Source organism: Rhamphochromis sp. 'chilingali' (assembly GCF_963969265.1).
Source record: "Rhamphochromis sp. 'chilingali' genome assembly, chromosome: 5".
In the NCBI taxonomy this organism is placed as follows: Eukaryota; Metazoa; Chordata; class Actinopteri; order Cichliformes; family Cichlidae; genus Rhamphochromis; species Rhamphochromis sp. 'chilingali'.
In genome coordinates, this window is record NC_137932.1 from 745,375 (window position 1) to 764,843 (window position 19,469).

The 19,469-nt window shown below is 43.8% G+C and overlaps 2 protein-coding genes across 2 annotated transcripts in view; one reads left to right on the top strand and one right to left on the bottom strand.

Annotated features, from left to right (window-relative positions):
- The window catches only part of stmn4 (stathmin-like 4), a 52,142-nt gene extending 47,817 nt beyond the window's left edge, over positions 1-4,325 (bottom strand). Inside the window, exon 1 of the mRNA XM_080882390.1 lies at positions 4,085-4,325. The gene's annotated coding sequence lies outside the window, so the exon portion shown is untranslated. The remainder of the gene's footprint in view (positions 1-4,084) is intronic.
- A 1,254-nt stretch (positions 4,326-5,579) lies between these two features.
- emilin1a (elastin microfibril interfacer 1a) overlaps positions 5,580-19,469 on the top strand; it is a 29,558-nt gene continuing 15,668 nt past the window's right edge. Inside the window, exon 1 of the mRNA XM_080883321.1 lies at positions 5,580-5,940. Coding sequence (XP_080739447.1) covers positions 5,828-5,940 — 113 coding nt within the window. The 5' untranslated portion in view covers positions 5,580-5,827. The remainder of the gene's footprint in view (positions 5,941-19,469) is intronic.

Genomic DNA, 19,469 nt, shown 5'->3' on the forward strand with positions numbered 1-19,469 from the left:
CTCTGACCTGCACAAATGTGAAATGCAGGCCAAGCCACCAAGAATGTCAACATGGCAGCTGCAAAGCATCAGAAACATGCACCGGTCAAAACCACACACACACAAAGTCTCGATAAAGACTTGAGGGAAGCGGTGGGAGTTGATAAAAACTGAAACGGGCACAATGGGAGCGACAGAAAAGCACCGAATGCACTTTTCTCTAAACACACACCAGCTTGTATACTAGCTGTTTATAGGAACAATGCCTTCATCCACACATATTGTGTGTTTCTACCACAGTGAGGCTTGTTGTTCGTTTTGTTGTGTATGGCCTAATCTTGCCTATTTATAATGGCAGTGATGCAGTGGTCCCCCCTCCCCACAGGAATGTTAATCTCCCCAAAGAGCTTTGGTCAAGAGTCCAACGGCCCATGCAGCGAACGCCGCACAGCTCCACAGTCTATCCAAGAACATCCCTGTGCAAACTTCTTCTGTAAGAAAGATGCAATTAATCTAAAACCACAGGAAAGGAAAAGATGCGTCGTCCAGTCACATTTTTCAAAGGCAGCCTCACAGTGCAACCACACAAACCAATGAAAGCACCAGAGATTCCTGTGAAACGAAGCAAAATGTGAGGAAGGAAAGAAGAAGAGGCTCATCAGCAACTTTCAGCGTGTCAGCGCACAGAACGGCTGCCACAGCAGCAGATGGCGGAGAGCGTCCTGGCTCTAGGTCTATATGAACGATAGAAACAGTGTTAGGGTCAGAGAAAGGTCAAGCTTCGTGACCCCGGAGGGAAAAAAGTAGCATTAAGATGCTATCTCTATCAGTATGGCTCCACAATAACAGATATGGAAATATTCTCTTTGGATTGACATGTGTGGAGACGCTCGACGTTCTTACAGCCCCGTCCACTAGTTCCTGCTCAGTCAGCTCGGCTTGATTTGACTTGGTTTTTGGGTTTTCTGTTACATGTTTAGAAAAAGGAAAAGTACGAGTTGTCATCGAGCAGAAACGGGAGCTGGAAGCATGTAAATATAATAATAACCACTGCAGCCAAACAGAGAGCCTGACGAGCCCAGCTGTAAGTAAGCTATTAAGACTCGACTGTACGGCGTGTTCGTGTTTTCCTCCGAAACAATAAGCAGCCTTTCAACGCCTCTCTCTGTCTCAACAAAGTAAAGCTAGTTTTCGGCTACGAGCCCGACACAAAGTCAGAGGTCCTTTACTACGGTTCGGAGCCGCGGACCTGTTTTATATACGCGCCGAATAGTTTTCTACACAAGATCGCTGCAAAAAGTGCAGCCTTACCTAATGTCCACCTACTGTTACTCATTTATATTAAGGTTTAAACATCTAGCTGGTGTTGGTGTGGAGAGTAGCCTTCAGTAATAGTAATAAATCACACAGCAATAGGACATTCATGTGGTTGTAAAAAGCATGGTACTATATTAAGTAATCCAAAGTACTCAGAATAGTTACTCTCATTGAGTAATGTAAGGTCAGCTAGTGCACATTTTGAAGATAGAAATGACTGAAGCTTTCAGGTAAATTAAGACCAATTAAGCCAAGTGGCTTAATAGTGGATTGCATTCATACAGCGCTTTACAATTCACACACTGGGCAGCTACAGTCGTAGCCACAGCTGCCCTGACAGAAGCGAGGCTGACATATCGCGCCATCGGCCCCTCTGGCCATCACCAGTAGGCGGTAGGTAAAGTGTCTTGCCCAAGGACACAATGACCAGGACGGAGAGCCCGGGGATCGAACCGGCGACCTTACAGATGCACTTCCCAACCCCCTGAGCCACGGCTTAAACCTGGTTTCTTTTTTAAAGGCTACCAGGAGCAATCGCTGTGGTAATAAAAAAGACTTTGATTCCTACAATACTCAACCGTGACCTGTTACTTCATTTCCAGTTGTGAATTTTATTTATTTTCTCATTTGATGTTTCTGAAAATCTTTTTCTCTAAAAGTTTAAAGCTTTTCAGTGCATACCACACACACACACACACACACACACACACACACACACACACACACACACACACACACACACACACACACACACACACACACACACACACACACACCTTCACCTAGACTAAATCAAAGATTTTTGGCCAGTCTACTTAACAAAATGTTATTATTTGATCGCTAACTCCATACAAATCAAGTCTCAGCCAGCTGTAGCTGCAGCCTCTGTGTTAGGCCTAACCTCTGTTAGAACTGGACCTCTTCACCATGTGTGTGCTGTTGGGGCCTTTCTACGTCAGCACACGTACGGGTGATGGAGCCTGGCTTGTTTTTGGAGTCATCGTCTAGTAGTCATTAGAGAAACCGCAGTTTTTGGCACTTCTGAGCCGACTTAACATTTCAGCCCCAGAGATTTCTCCTTTGTTAGCATATTCTTGTTAGCATTTAGCTCAGAGCACTAAAAGAGCACATATTCTGTATATTCTTAGATGTATAAGATAAAATAACCAGCACATTAATTATGGCGATGAAAATAAATGCAGTAAGAGGTTTCTGTGTTACTGTCTCGTTTAGTTTTCTCTGTGAAGGGTAGAGTCCACTCCACAGCAAACACTCCACAGTGAGCTTAAGTGTTAAAAATGTGCAGTAGATAAGCTGGCAACACCTGTCTCCAGTTGACTCGTGGACTTGTTGCACTTTTAAATTCCAACTGGTACTAATTTCATCATCTTAGTACTTGCAATTCGGAAATTGCTACCAATTAATCTTGGGAAAGTTTGGCTTCAGAAAAGGAGGCAAGTTAAGGGTTTTGTCTGAAAATAACAGGGCGTCACCACGTCCGTGTCTGCTGTCCAGAAAAATCCCTTTCTTTAAGATTCACTGTAAACAAAGGGAGGGATGTATTTTGCACGTTCCAACATGATGAACGTCTTTTTCACAGCGCTCCCCGTCATTTAGTTCGAGTTCAGATTCTTCTTATATCTGGCTTGTGTCACACACCACGTGGTTTGTGAGGCCGCTCATTCATTCTCACTCTTATCACCTCGACTGCAGGCTGGCCTGCATCTCACACCAGCAACAGGTCATTTGAAAGGTACAGTAGCAATGTTACAGCCTGCAGCAGCAGTTAATGAGCCATGAGCCTGTGGAATAAAGTACAGTGGCTCTACCATTGCTAAACACAGGCCACTACTTCCCAATCTGATAAATATGTTCCAGCGTTTCTTTGGAAGGAATTTAGTTTGGTATGGATCTGCGTAGGTCAGGGGTCACTGCGCTGGAAATCCAGTTCACAAAGCTAGAACTGGGCAATGGCCAATTTTACAAGCCCAGCAGATGCTTTGCTAACTGTCACTCTGACTTATGAGGATGCTGAGCTGCTTGGTAGAAAACATCAAAAAGGGCAAGCATGGCAGTCATGCATCAGCTTGTACCACACCTGGCTTCCTAACACTGTTGGGTGTATTTCAATGATATATCTGAGTCATGGCCTAGCAGAGTTTATCTTTAATTTGCCAACTATCCGTTTATCATCATGCATACAGCTGCAGGTACAGCTGCATGTTCCTGTTATGGTCTATGCTCCTCAGCATGCCTGGCTCTGCTCTCAGTGGGGAGTCGGCAACAGCGCAGCTGGGAGAGCTGATCTCATTTGTGGGTTGATGGGAGGGCTGCTGAGCTGGGCATTCTTCTGTGGCAGCAGTGGAGGAGATGCACAGCTTTCAGTGAGTGAAAGAAATAAACCAACAGACCAAGAGAACTCCAGGGAAAGAAAACAGCCTCCTACAACCAGTCTCACAAAAGTTGCTCATCAGGACACAGAAACTGTTCGAGGCTCTCTGAACATGAATAACCAAACGCGAAAAACAAACCCAGTGTCATGAACCGAAAGGTTTGCGAGGAAAGTGGAGCCAAAAACGCAGACAAACACGGGCGAGGAATGCTTTACAGCGATATTTATTTGGAACAGTGACCTAAAGTGACGAGGGAGGCCCAATAAGGCTAGTTGCAGGAATGGGGAAGAGGTCGGAGAGCCGGGGGAATTTTCTGTAACAGAGGGAGAGGGAGCTATAGTCTGAAGAGAAAACTGGAGCTTGATAACTAGAAACTGGAGAATTGTTTGCCTTACTGTGCCAGTCCGGGTTAGTATCACTGAGGGGAGGGGAGAGAGGTCCGTGGAAAGTGTCTGGAGGGTCTCAAGCTCAAGCGTGGAGTTCGGAGGGCAGGCGGGTGAGCAGGCAGGGAGACAGAGACTGTCCAAGTAAGGTGAAGCCAGGGTTGGAACTCCACGGAATGAAGGGAAGACAGAAATTACTCCAAGAGATAAATCACACGAGGAAAACCACGAAGGGCAAACGTCATTTACCACCGAGAAGAGTAGAACAAACTGGCGAGGAGAAGCAGTCGAGTCAGCTTAAGTAGGTCTCCCGCTGATTGCTCGCAGAAGAGGCTCAGGTGAAGCACTGCAGTCTCCGCCCCAAAGGGATGGCTCAGCAGCCACAGAAGGAAAACCCCTCCGGGTACTCCCACGGACCATGACAGCCAGTGTGTCCTTTCCCCCCTCTTTCGTCTGAATCACAGAGTGTGGACAATTAGAGTTCAGCAAATGTTTCCAAATACATTTGAAAGCACGGTACAAATAAAAACGACTGTTTTTAAACCAACTTTGGACACCGTGTCACTCACAGGAGAGCTGCTGAGATCGCAGCCGTCTATATTTAACTGTTGGGCATGTTGGCCCACTTTGGATACGTATAATAGCAGGAAGAGAACTGAAGCAGGAAATGAAGAGCAGCGTAAATCATGGCATGAATAAAAGCTCTCTCTTGGCTCAGAGAGCACAAGAATATCCACAATGCTTCGACTACTTGCTGTCTGTGTGCGTTTGATTGGAGTCGCTCGATGTCATCTGCTTCTCAGACTGAAATCTGACATCAGCCTACGATATAAAATCCTTACTTTGAGTTAATCGATTTTCTATTCCAGGCTGGCTTAAAAGATGAGACTAAAAGTTTTACAGTTACAGCGTGTAAAACAAAGTAAAATAAGTAACTGGGACAATATCAGAAATAAATAAGCATGTTTCATGCCTCAGAGCCTTGACTTTAGCTCAGTGTGATTTATTTTAACGTGAGCACATATTAAAATAAATATACTTTGAAATGTGTCCAAACTGACACATTTTAAAGTATATTTTTGGGCGGTTTTAATAGTTCAGAGACAGGTTGTTGTTCTAACTCATCCATCTAGATAAGTTATGGCCATCTTTTCTATACAGTTTATCCACAGTTATATTTACACTGTGATTTTGGCGCAGGGCCTGAGAGCAGAGGAGTCTACTTCGTATTCTGACGATTTAGGTTATAACGTTTATTAAGTAAAGTTTAAAAATAACTTTACTCTGTGCGTGTGACTGTCTGTCTATGAAAAGCGTTTAATAAATCAACTTTACTACTTACTAAAAAGATAACAACACACTGAAAAGCGTCACGCACGTCGACATGAGTACACTTGGGAAGCAGAGTAGAAAGCGAAGTGCACTTCCAGTAAACTGAGTATCAAAGCGAAACAGACAAACGGGGGAGGGTAGGGGGCATGCAGGGAGGGAGGGAGCTGGCATGGGGCTCACTGAGCTCAGCAAACTTGCTTCTTGTTCCTTCGCTCTTCAGCGGAAGTCTGCCTCCAGCACGCTCGCAGTTTAGCGTCTGAAATGCACTTGACTGGACTCTGCGGGTCTTCATCATCCTGTGAAGTCATGGCTCTGCGTCTGCATTTACCGACTGTGCGTCACTGAACGGATCCAGCGGGCTTTTTCTTGGAGAGACTTTGGACCTAAATGACTTTCATTTGTCTTTGACTTACATTGGATTTAATGATGGAGCATTTATTTTACCTGCTTACCTTCTTACTAGCCCGTGTGTGTTCGGGTCTGGGATACGCGGAGTCTACAGTTCCAGCGGGTCAGAGAGCGGCGAGCAGGCACAGGTAAGGTCCACCGCGCGCAGAGATCACCAACCTGTGACTCGTTCAGTTTAAAACGTTTGTTTACCTAAAAATAGTTTCAAATTAAACTCTTTGGTTAAAAAAGTTTGCTTTGTTATTTTTTCTTCTCCAAAGAAAGGTTCGAGACCTGTGAATTTCCCCACTGGTCCGTTCATGGATGAACTCATGGATGCAACAATCTATTAGTCAACAACTGTTTAAAGTTTGCTTGTATCTGTTTAAACCATTCAAGCATCAAATGAATGGGCCGTTTATAAGCAGCTCACACGTGGTCTGAATTCTCATTTTCACATGAAATGTGTTATTGGTGATAAAGTCTCTTACGCAGCAGAGAATCGGGAATAAAGCGTGAGTAAGTGAGTGAGTGGGTGGGTGGAGTGTGATGATTCAGGGGCCCCGGAGCTGGACAGAGCTTATAGGAATTACAGACATTTACTGTTCCAGATCCCCAAGTGAAAATTTTTCAGGAGGCCCTGAATCTCTCACAGGCTTCAAGTGTCAGAGGAGGATTTATCATTCTGCTTTGGAGCTTGTTAAGTAGAGGTGAAAGGGCTCACATTGTTCAGGAGCTGTCTGCCATAAAGGATGTGATACAACCAGGGCTGCTAGGGAATGATGTGTATTCCCAGACTGGTTGGCAAATGGTTCCTGGAGGTTGCTGGCTCTGGCTGTCTGAGTTTACAAAGAAAGTGCTGCACAAAAATCTCCTAGGAGTTGCTTTGGTTGCCAGCAGGTTGCCACAGTTGCTAGCTTCTTTAGCTTGGATTAACTTTCAAATGGCCGTGAAACTTTTATAAAAGGGAAACTCTCCATTAGGGCTGCCACGAATAGTCGACTAGTCACGATTACGTCGACTATCAAAATCGTCGACGACTGATTTAATAGTCGACGCGTCGTTTGAAGCTTTGTAAGATCCCAAAGGACGCAGGAATAAGTAGCAGGATTTAAGAGTGTAATAACGGACTGAAACAGAAGATGGCAGCACTGCATGTACAAGGATGCCAAACCCCGAAGAAGAAGGAGCAGTGTCCGGTATCGTAGCTGTCTCCAAAGTTAGCGGCTGCATCCTTCGGAGGCTGCATTTGTAGACCAATTACGTTACAGCGACACGGCGAAGCCTGTCCAAATTCGAAGACTCCACCATGCCGAAAAATGCATTCTTCATTTCCCCAGATATGAAGGATGGGTCGGGCCCAACCTATCCCAGAATTCATAGCGCGGCCCAGCTCAGTTTCCAACAATGGCGGCAGCTAGTTAGTTTTAATATTACTCTTATTATTCTTTCTGGGTCACAAAATACACGTTTAACATATTTTCAGGCGAGAATGTAGCTGTGTAAACCTCAAATATCTGCTCAGTTTATCAGGACACCGCATATTTTCAAAAGGGCTCCGACGTTTTCGGAGACGTCTGTTACCCGTCTGTTCTATCCTGTAAACATGCTTTGTAATTCCGTTAGTTTTTTTTTAACCTTTCATGTTGGCTTCATTTTTCAGAACTGCTGGTTCAGCTGGATTTGCACCATTCCCGTTTTGATCCTAAGACAGCTGCTTAGTAGTCACTGATGGCGTCCCAGCTCAGACCCGGCCAATGATATTGTTAGTGGGCGTATAATTTTTATTATCCTGTATCCACCCCGTAGGTTGTTATTAGCATGTAATTGATCGCCTCCTTCAGGGGCCCGTGTGTGGACGACCCCCTCAGACAATGCGAGTGACTTGTACGGCTGTAAATGGATGAATAAAGAACTGATCTGATGATGTAGGTAGTCGCACATGTGTGTGAATAAAAAGGTTCACTGCACTCACATGTGGTGTGGGTCTGCCTCGAGGCCTGCATGTGTTTGTAGTTAGTGTGTATGTGTCGGCAGGATAGGCCAAGCTTCTGGGAGCTGAGCTCCTGCGACAGAGGTTTCTATCAGGTTTCTGTGCTGCTGATGCTGTCTGTGACGAAAAGCAGCTGTTCACGTGTGCATTCAAGTTGAGCTGTAACCACAGACAGGAGGACACAAGATGGAGATGGAGAACGAGTTGATTGGTCGAGTGGAAGCAAGAGATAGGAAGCTAAAAGAAAAAAAAATCAGACGGAGACAAGTAGGCATAAAACGTTCTCTGTCTCTGCAGGAGTAGAAAAAGTGGTATAAAAGGCTATCTGGAGTGAGACCAAGCAAGCGGGCATGGCAAAAGAGAGTGAAAGAGTGACAACAAGGCAGGGAGGGGAGACAAGACAAGAAAAAAGACAGACTGACAGGGGCAGAGGGGGGGCTTTGCTTCTTAAAAGGCTTCCTTTTGCTGCAACCAGCAGGCTATGAAGGAGTCACCATGGTTGGCCTGTGATGGACACACACATACGCACACACAAAGTGACGTATCAGGAAGAAGAATGTATTGGCCCATGACGGTGCAGTTTGCCCCTCTGACATCTGTTTGAACTCAAGTGATCTGTTTTGACAGATGTGTGAAGTATTCCAAAAGCGGCAAAGGCTTTGGTATGAACTGGAGACATCCAGCAGAGGTTTGATTGCGGGATCAGGAGGACCCAGAGCTTTCTGACACATCTCCTGCCAAAATCTCCAAGCTGCAGATATTGACTGAGGAAGAGCGGAGGAGATGTTGGAGATGGATGCAGGTGGACTGCAGACCTGTTTTGGCTCGTTGGTAGTTTGATGGACGAGGCATTAGATCACCACTGGAGGGTAGCAAGGAGCAGAACATGCTTACTGTCACCGTCTGTTAGTTATCACACTTAGGTTCCCTTATACATGGGTCACAAAGGGAGACAAATGCACTGTACACTTATTCAGACACTGGAGTAATCTGGAGCAAAATGAAATGAATGTGTAACTTTGTTGTACCTCCCTGTGCAGCAAATGGCTTTGGAATAAGTCGGTCGCCTCTCTCCGTACTCAAAAGTCTAAACTTTTTATTTTGGTGTCCTCAAACATGACACTGAGAACAAAAGTCTTGAATGCGGAGCCCTGATGGTTTTTGGTACTTACTCCTGTGGCTGAACTGAAACGTCAGTCGTAAACACCGAGATTTGCTGTCAGTCCTTCATAACTGAATGACAAAGGCTTCTTTGTTCTGGGCCTAAGGTTTAAGGATCCACTGAAAAATGAATCAAATGTGAAATTTCCAAAAGCTTCTTGACCAAAAGTTACCGGCAGAACCACAAGACTCTGTTTCACTTTCTAACCTTCTCATTGTGGTTTTCTGTTTAGAACGCTCTTCTTCTGTTTAAGGAATTATTAAGGAAACAGGAGCAGATTCGGATTGTTCAGCAATGTGGGAGCTGCTGTCCACAACTTAGCTTGTCTTAATTGCGTCTGAGCAAGCATCCGTTCATTAAGCATCGCAGAAGTTTAAAGGCAGCGTTCGGTGGTTCTAGTCCTCTTTATTTAACATCAATGCATGCAAAACCTAACTGACCACATCTGCATAAATCTACAGGGAACTAATCCTTAGATTCAACTAAGCATTAGCCCAAAATATCATGTTCACAACTGTTGTTCACCCACATGTGATCCAACACTTTGTGCTCTTCGTTTATAAATTATAAACACCTCATAAAGTGCTCCCTCAGCCGATCTTAATGCACGGTGAGACTAAACAATGAGGGGGTTGAATTTCTCACACACTCAAGTGCTTAAGTTTGGCTGTGTGGATGGTAATGCCTGCCAGCTGATACAGGCTGAATGATCTCAGCATTCGTGGTAGCTTTTTTTTCTTTTAGGACCACCGTGGAGTTCAAATTTGTGGTTTTGAGTGAAATGTCTCAACAACTTTTGGATGACTTGCGATGAAATTCCAAGCAGAAATTGATGTCGCTCTCAGGGTAAAAAGTAAACAGTGTTGTTAAAGAGATGTTTGCATATGAATGTGCAGAATCAGGGGGCATGGGTGCAGGAAGCTTTCACGTTTCTGTCGTAGTCCAAGAATTGTCGACCTGTAACATTTGAGTGAGTTTGTCTGTATGCGGGCAAACGGTCTGTGTGGCTGAAATCCAATCTCAAAATCACCAACTGTAGGCCTACTCAGATATTATTGCTTTGTATCACTTTATCAAAGCTGATAAGCATCCATAGTGTGAATGGACAATGATCTGTACACAGACTAAGAACCGGGCTGATGTGTTGGTTATCTTTATTTAAACCTGGTGGCTGACACCCACAACACAAGACAACACTGACTGTTGTCAGATACTGAACCCCAAATTGCTCTGAAGTGTTGTGAATGTGCATAAATCTCGGTGGTTACGTGAACGTAACATGTTGTTTGAATGCTCAAGTAGATTTTTAGGCCGTTTACCAATATGAAGCACTTTGGGGCAACCGTTGACAGTTTAAATTGAAGACTGTGTTAAATATCATCTCATGTAAGCAGCAGCTAAGAAGCTCCAATGAGCTTTCTAGTTTTAGCATGTTACTATGGTAACATCTGCTAATTTGCACTAAGCATGGCTATTACTTTAACTCTTGTTGCAACAGAATTGAAGAACATAATTATTTGATTTGTCTGACTGGCACAGAAGTGATTAGCATGTCCTCTATTTGTCTTTTTGGCACGTGTTTGATCAGCTCCAGCTCATCTCTGTCAGTGTAATATTTCCCTAACAATCACCCATCTATATGACACATCTACCCACAAAATTACTCAGAAGTGAGGGGCGTAAACTTCATTGTAAATTTAATAGGACTGCACAGTTAGAACATGTTTAACGCTGCACTATGCAGCCGGTGGATCAGGCTGTTTGTCTCCTATTGAACCAAAACTTGGAACGCGCTCAAATTCACTTTATCCGTATTTTCTGCTTCCTGTTAATTAGGTCAGTATAAAAAACATCTCCTTAAATATGCTAATGCCATGTGGGAACAGGGATGCTCTCCAGGCACAGCCTTTGTAACCTAATTACCATAGTTTCAGCGCGCATCACATATGAGGAAGCCGTCCTTTGTTTACATAAACCTACAGAAAGTTATAAAGACTGGGATTTCTTCCCATCACATCCCCCCACACAGCTCAACAGCTGAGACTATGAGCCTCGACTCGGGTCACGGATGCCATGACAGGACATTTGTACTACAAACAGCTTGGAGAGCTTTACCTTGCTATTCTGGGCAACTGTGATTTTAAGGCTTTGAGCACTTATGCTCTAAATGCGCACGCTTCCATAAATGGCTAAAATTCAAGTGGGTCACCAAAAATCCCCCGCAGACCTCCGAATGCTGATGTGTCTTAGCAATAATATTAAAGCAAATGGCAGAATCCTAGACATTCTCAGTATATCTTGGTGACCGTCAGGCTAAACAATCAGAGAGAAGTTTACATAGTCACGCACGTCCTGGTGTGCGTGCCAGTAAAACGTGTGCAGAGCCTGGAAATATGCGTGCGCCTGCCTTTTCTGTACGTTAGCCTCTCCAAATGGGATCGCTCAAGCATGAGTGAGTGCACTCGAGTCATCCGTGGCGATCCGTGTGCCTTTCACTGTGTGTACAAGGACTTCATAGGGACGCTCGACCTCCGGTTCACAGTTCAAATGCTAGCCTACCCCTTTCAACCCACTCATTCAGGTTGCTGTCGAGGCCTCTCCTTGAAGATAAGTGAAAGATTCCTCAACAATAGACGCCGCCAAAGGATTTCTTTGTTTAAGCATTAAACCTCAGCCCACTCTTTTCTTTCTTTCACTCCCTCTTCCGCCCACTCATTCGATGCGAATATTCTACTTTACCCGCACGTTCTCTGTGCAGGTCCCATGCAGTGATGCTGCTGAATATAATGAACCTGGAATGCGTGGGTAGAGATGTCAGATCACAACTTCCTGCTTGGCTGTGAAGTTTCTGTCTGCTGTTTTACAGGGAGCTGAAATTTATTGGGCATTAAAGCAAGGTTCAGGCAGGTGTAAGACTTTCACTCACGCTGAGTTATAGCTCTGTATATAAAGACAAGACGCATACGTTCAAAGATTCCCTGCTCTGTGTCTGCCAGAGAGCTAATGAAGGCATAGTTTGCATGTTTGTGACTGTGGGAGACTGACGACGTGGATGTGAGGATGTGAAGCCAGCATTCAAGGCCAATCGTTTGGTTACTTTCTTGCATTGCAAAGGCGCGGCTTTCCCGTTTCGTTGACTTAAAGCTGCTATAATCATTAACCTTCTGGTAACAATGACTCACATTACTGTTTACAAGAGAACACTTGTTCATAGCTACAAACTCTAAGCAATTTCCTGGTTCATCCTTAGAAATCAGCAACATCTTAAGGCGGCAAGGCAGCAGGTATGTCTTATCATGTTAAAGTAACTTTATACTCACCTTCACTTTACTCACCTTTACTCTACTTTTTAGCCCCTTTCAGTATTTTGTTTTGGTTTTGTGGTCTGTAGCTTTAGTGTTTTAAGTGAAATTGAATTCAGCTTTCCACAAAAGTCAAAGTTAATTTGTGATTTAACAGCTGGTAGCTTTGAACCCAGGCCCGACTTTACTGTGCCACCACATGAGTTATGAGCTAATCCCCGATAAATGGGTGTTTAAAAAAAGTTGCTAGAGAAAATCTTGGACATTTTTTTTAGTTTTTGAAATGAAGTAAAAAACCTGTCCCGCCTTTCTCATGCAGATGCTGATTTTCTGCAGTACGACCGGCAGGTCGACAGGTGATGGAAATTACTGTAGATGCTGTGAGTTTCTCAATCCCAGAACATTTCCAGTGTGCCATCGCTAATCTCTTTATTACAACTGTCAATAAAAACTAATCGGCTCATCACATGACCTCCTGCCTCGAAAAAGAAAAAGCCAGACAATACTGTTTGTGCAATGAACACCTCCAAAGAGCTGCATTTGTACGTCCTCTTATCTGACAGAAGTCTCTGTTACTGCTGATGGTTCAAAGCTGTGAGAACAAAGTTACACTTGTAAATGTGACAGTGTCTGAGGGAAGGAGCGGCTCAGGAAATACTGATACAAATGTGTGGATTTAAAGGGTTTTTAGCGCTATGATAAAAAAAAGGTTACACAATGCAATTTAATAAATGGATGTGGATTTTTGAAATGCCTTCTCTGTGTGTCCATTTGGATTACTTCCACATGACCCCAGCCTCAGTCACACCTTCTTCTGTAATTACCTGAACCAGTTTGTCCACTTCCACTTGAACTCTTTCCACTTGCACTGGCACAAGGAAAGCGTCTACAGACTCAGCCTACATAGTGAGTTTCAACTACAGTTCAGCAGGTTTAACAATGTTTGGTTGCACAGCACAATAGATGTTTGAATATGGATTGAATATCATTGTACTTTAGCTTTACATTTCTGGCTCTATCTACTACTGTCAGACAAGCATCCTGAAAATACACAATGTAGCCATAAACATCCTGAAGCATGTGCAGGAACTGCTCTGCACATGTGCAGTATTATACTGTGGAGCTGATATAGTAAAGGAAACGTTGCTGAATGGCCCCTGATGGGAGGCAATAGTACAGACCCATACATGGAGACCTGTGCATTTCAAACACGAGCGCTTTAATTCTCAGTTGCCTGTAATAACTCAGATTTTTAGCTTTTTAGCTTTACAAACTTCTCCAAAGTCCAAATGTCTTAATGTCATTTACTCTTAGACATGTTTAGAGTTTCAGTCGGTGAGTTATCTAACGGGATGTGAGTATTCGGAAACAATCCAAGTTTTTTTAATGCTTTATTAGTTTATCGAAGCAAAGAAAGGAAAGCTTTCTCATCATTAAAATGCATTAACAGCAGTAAAGCGTAAATTATGTTTATTGTAAGCAAACTGTAGAAAAAGGATTCAATACTGGCAACAGCTGTGCACTTTAATTTGGGAGTACAGCAGCGTACTGGGATTCATGTGAATACAATCCAACTGGTACAATTTTGGCAAGTGACACACTTTTTTTGTAGCTCTGCCTCTGTATGCCATCACGCTGGATCAATCGGTCAGCTTCAGTAAGTGTAGACTAGGGCTGTGCGATATGACCATATCCCGATATCAGACATCTGTCTTCCCGATAACGATATAAATCACAAAAATGTAACATTTTCTGTAAATTCTGTGAATCTCGGGCAGCTCGACTTGAAGTGTTTCCAGCTGGGCGTCGTGTAGCTGGAGTCGAGTGTTTTAACCGATGCATGCAACGACACATTTTTAGACACAAGTTGTAACGGCCGCCGTTTCCTTTCAAGGTCTGAGTCTAAGGTTTATTTTTTAGCACCTGACGGCTCTTTTTTGTTTCTCATCCATAAACTCTCTGCATACTCTTTCACATGATTCAGTTTATTTTGAAAAGTCTCAACAGGATCTTAAGCTTTATTGTGAAAGGTTTACTTTAAGAAATTAATGTAGCCACTACAGTGACCATCAAACGATGAAACAATATTAATATAAACAGTTTATTTTACGACACCACGAAACCAACGATAGCGTGATAGGACACGATAAATGTTTTTATATCGTTATATCGAACAGCCCTCGTGTAGACCTTCAGCTCTGATTCAAGGACATTAACAAAACTAATGCATGAGCTGTTTATGACAGCGGGACTGTGACCAGCATTTTAGGTTTATTTACTGTTTTTGATTCCTCATGATTTATTAGAGTAATTGGTAAGTTCTAGTGTATTATTAGTATGTCTTAGTTTCATCCATGCTCCCTTGTGTTGCTTCCTGTTTCTATCTTCCTCTCCTTGTGTATCGTTCTGTCTATTGTGCGTTTCATGTCTGCGTGTTCCATGTCCCGTCGTCAAGCCTGTGTTGTCACAGTCTACGTCTTTCCATGTTTCCTGTTTTGTCTGAAAGTCTTGTGTTTCCATGTTCGGTGTGTTTAGTTTTGCTTCCCCTGTGGCGTCGTGTTCACTTGTATCAGCTGTGTTTCCAGGTGTTTCCACTTCCCTTGTTACCCTTCTGTGCATGTGTCCTCTGTGTTCCTCTCTTCATTGTTGGGTCGTCTGTTTACTTCACGTCGGGTCGCAGAGTCTTGCTTTCTACTCTTCGTGTTCGTGTTCTTGGCAGGTTTAGTTTACTTCATGTTCAAAGTTTTGCATGCTGCTGTTCAGTTTACATGTTATGTCTCACGTCTTAGTCGTCATAGTAAGTTTAGCTGCTCCCAGTTTAGTTTCTAGTTTAGTTTTGCCCCAGTTCGCCTCGCCTTTGTTTGGTGGTTTTTTACTATCAGCCAAATAAACGGCTTTTTGTTAAACCTTCATTTTCTCTCTCCTGTGTCTGCTTCTGCGTCCACTCCGCAAACACCCCGACTGTGACAGTTTATCAACTACAGCCATTTTTACACAAAGCCAGTTTTTTTCAGTAGCTCGAAAGTAACTGGACGACTGACCGACAAGCTCTTTTATGTCCAGGCGAAACCTGCTACTGTATTTTTCTAATGGTAAATGAAGCAGATCCTGGAGGTCTGGAGCTGATTCTGAGTGTTGAACTTGGTATGTTTTGGTGGTACTGTCCACTCAAGCTCTCAGTACGAGGTTGAAGGAGATGTCAGTGCAAGTGAACATGCCCATCATTAAATCCAAAATAATCCCATGAGTGTAATAGCAAAAACTTAAGGAGCGATCAAATCGACAATCTTTAGTTGGTTACGAAAAACAAGTTCATAGTTGTGAACCGCTGGTTACACCCAGGAACAGGAAGCACAGGCTGGCCTTCACGGAAAAGAGCCAACACAGTTTGGACAAAACACAACTTTTTGGAAAGACGAAACAAACGAAATGTAGCAGATAGAAGGAAGAGAAAAATATAGTTGGAGGAAATGTTCTACACTTCACTCACTGACTTTCAACCAAATATTAAAACCATTCCTTCTATTTAAAATTCTGTTAGTTTGTCCAATTACTTTCGACCATCTGAAAATGGGGCACTATGTATAAAAACATCTGCCAATGCTGAACAGTTAATGGAGCAATTTTGTTAAACGGCCTGAAATAACGCTGACAGTTGGCTCTTCAATCACATCCTGCTTGTATGATTTAAAGTCCCCCATCGTGCTGGTCAGAGGCAAAACTACAAAAACGTGTCACTGTCCAAACACCGGCACTGTGAAATCCAAAGCAAGTATTTCAGTATCCATACGTCACGGTCTTGACGGTGTGTCCACGGAGGAACACGTGTTCCTGCCGTGTTATGTTCTGAGCAGTGATTTTAATGATGATGTTCACAATAGTAATGTGTGTTTGTGAAGAATGAGCAGGTGACACTCAGGTTTGCGTCTACCTTTGTGCGTGTGCTAGTGCTTGTTTAGGAATGCACAGCTGAGTGTGCGTGCAATTGTGTTTCACACTTATGGGCAAAGATGCCAAGTCTAGTTAGTGCACTTTCATCTGAGTGATTTCTCTGCAGCCGTTTGGATTATTGGGACTTTATTGGATTACGGCTGAGAAAGCCTAACTTCATGCTGATTAGCCAGAGAGGAGAAAACGGGTTTGCTGAAACGTTTCAGATGTGTCATCTATGCAGCACAGAGCCTGAAAACTTCAACAAATCCAGCAAAGTCTGCTTTTGGGACAGACATGCACTCAATGAGCTTTGCGCTTAGACTTCGTCATCATCTGACAAATATCCCATGATGGAAAGACTGGAAAATGAGCCCACAGTGAGGGCGGTGTGTACACTAAGTGTTTGAAAGCTGCCAGATCGAGGCAGTTCTGGATGTATATGGATACGAATGCGTGTTTGCACATCTGTGTCTGCTCAGAAGTGAAAAAATGATCGATGGTTACGTTTATTTATATGAGACGTTCTGTTCTCTGTCAGAGAAAATCGGGCGGGGTGTTGCCAGCTCTAAGCTTTATCTGCTGTCAGTGAGCGGCAGCGCTGTCCCACTGAATCCCTGTGACGAAAACAAGTCAGCTAAAGTGCGAGAACAGGAGGATGAGCGGTGACGATTAACCACGGCTGTGTGACTTGAAACGCTCTCTTTTTACTCTTGCTTTGATGAACATGTTCGATTCCCATTTCTCAGTCATTTTAAGTAGAAGAGAGCAAGACCAGCGGTAACCCAGCAAACCACCACGAAGCATAATGCAGTGCAACCGACCACCAGACCGAGTTTTACAAAGACATTAAACACAATGTAACTGAGGAAAATGTAATATATTAAAAACAGCAATGCACAGCTAGTGGAACAAATCACACGAGTGTCTGTGCTGCATCTGTGGAAGCATATAGAGGCAGCTCCAGTGCTGTTTGGACGCATGGGCGCTGGGTGATTTCAGCCAAATATCATTCAGTGGTGCCGACTCCAGGCTGAAAGCTAGAAACCACTTCACATCAGTGTGAGGCAACGTGATATGCTGTAAACGGACCAAATAAGCCACAAGTTTCTGCGCACGGCCTTTAACTGCCATCAATATTTCATGTGTTTTTCCCATAACCCCTCCACTCAAACTCCATGTCTTATTGGTGAAAAGAGAAACAACCATCACATGTATTATTAGCCTTTTACATGAAGGACCACGAACAGTGAAAACTCCTCTTTCAGTCTAAAGATGTTTAACTACACATTTAATCCTTGAGATGTGTCAATATGAGATAAAGAAGTAAAATCTCAACAGCACGTCTGAGTTTTTCTGCTTGCTGTGGTACCCTCTGTCTGAAACATGCTGTTAGATGTTAGATGCCTTACTGATCGATCTAACCCGCCACAGGATGAGACAAAGATCGGAGGTCAGAGCAGCTGTTGGGTTATTTCAGGTTGAATCAACATCTGCACAGTTATTTTCTATGGGATCAACTCGATTGACACGCAGATACAAAAGCTTCACAGACAGACACTAAAGATCTAAATAATTAACAAATACTTTTTGTGTTCACTGAAACAAAATGTATTATCCTCATGAAATTTCTCACCCTTCAGCTGACATCAAGCATCGAGTCAGCAGGAAACTATGGTTATGATCCACAGAGCTCACTTTCATTAAGCCACTGCTCTACCAAAACAGTGCGCAGGAACACTATAAATAATAATTCAACATCATAGCACACATCAGAGGGAACGTTAGGACGCTCCCTTCAGCCAATCCGAAAAGATGTTAATGAGGGGGAATCACAGGCGGATTTAACAGATGTAACCACTGTTTTTGACCCACTCATACATGTCAGTGATAATCTGTCATCACATTAAGTAAACCGTGGCTGTAGAGTGAGTGGTTTACACATGCACCTAACAGAAGACAGAACAGACACAGGTCAGTTTGTGGCTGCGTGAGGAGGGAAGCTGTGAAAACAAAACTAACAACAGCCTAATCGGTCACGTAGAGCCATGAACGTCTATGAACATCTATTATTGTGGACAGAAAACATAAAGAAGTCCCATTTAAAAAAGAGAGTAACAAATCTTACAGGCTGTTTCCATTTTAAATGAAACTTTAATCCCTGTGTGCTTTAACTTTTCTACTCTCAACAGAAGTTGTTGAAAAGCCTTTTTGTAAGTGTACAGTGAAAAGTAACAGTAACTACTTTAAAGCTCGGGGCGCTGAGCGGGCGGCCACGTGCCGTACGGCTGAGAGCATCCATCCTTTACCGCATGTCTTCCCCTCGCTCTGCCCCCGCCCTCCTGTCCTTTCTTCACTGTTGGACTGACGTCATGAATTTAAACCAAAATGTTGTCTGAGGTGCTTCTTTAACCATCACCTGGACCTCTTTGCTTTCTGCAAGAGAAAATTATGCTCAACGGTTGTTTTTAACTGTTTTTATTGATTATAATTGAATGAAGTGGATGCTGCTCCACATCGAAAGGAGCCAGCTGAGGCCGTTCGGGCATCTGACAAGGATGCCCCCTGGGCGCCTCCTGGGTGAGGTGTTCCAGGCATGTCCCACCGGGAGGAGGCCCCGGGGCAGACCCAGGACACGCTGGAGAGATTATATCTCTCGGCTGGCCTGGGAACGCCTTGGTATTCCCCCGGATAAGCTGGAGGAGGTGGCTGGGGAGAGGGAGGTCTGGGCCTCTTTGCTTAGGCTGCTGCCCCCGCGACCCGGCCCCGGACAAAGCGGATGAAGATGGATGGATGGATGAAGTGGATGTCTCAGATTCGCGACCTTGGCATATGTTACGGAGCTGATGGGCTCAGCGTTCGTATGTAACGCACAGGCTTTGGCACCGCGATCAGGTTGATGGGGTATTTGCAAATGTCCTGACCCAGCAAAGTTTCCCGAAGCAGATACAGTTTTTTCTCCAGAACTTTGGGAAAATCTTTTGGGAAAAAGCTCCAACAATAAGTAAAGTTTTTGAAAATTGACATGTTTAAGGTGTGGATGTGGTTGATTCCATCCATCTGTAGCATATGTTATGTTTCAGATCAACAAACATTAACAGCAGTCTGACAACTAATTAGTTCACTTTCCCATGAAGAGAGGTAATAGGTCATGGGGGTCAGAACATGATAAACTCTTCTTGTCAATGAAACAAGCTCTGGAATGAGGAGGGGGACAGTTTACGGGGTGAGAACGAAGGCTACAGGAGGAGGAAAAAAGGAAAGGAGACGAGTAGCAGATAATAAACAGAG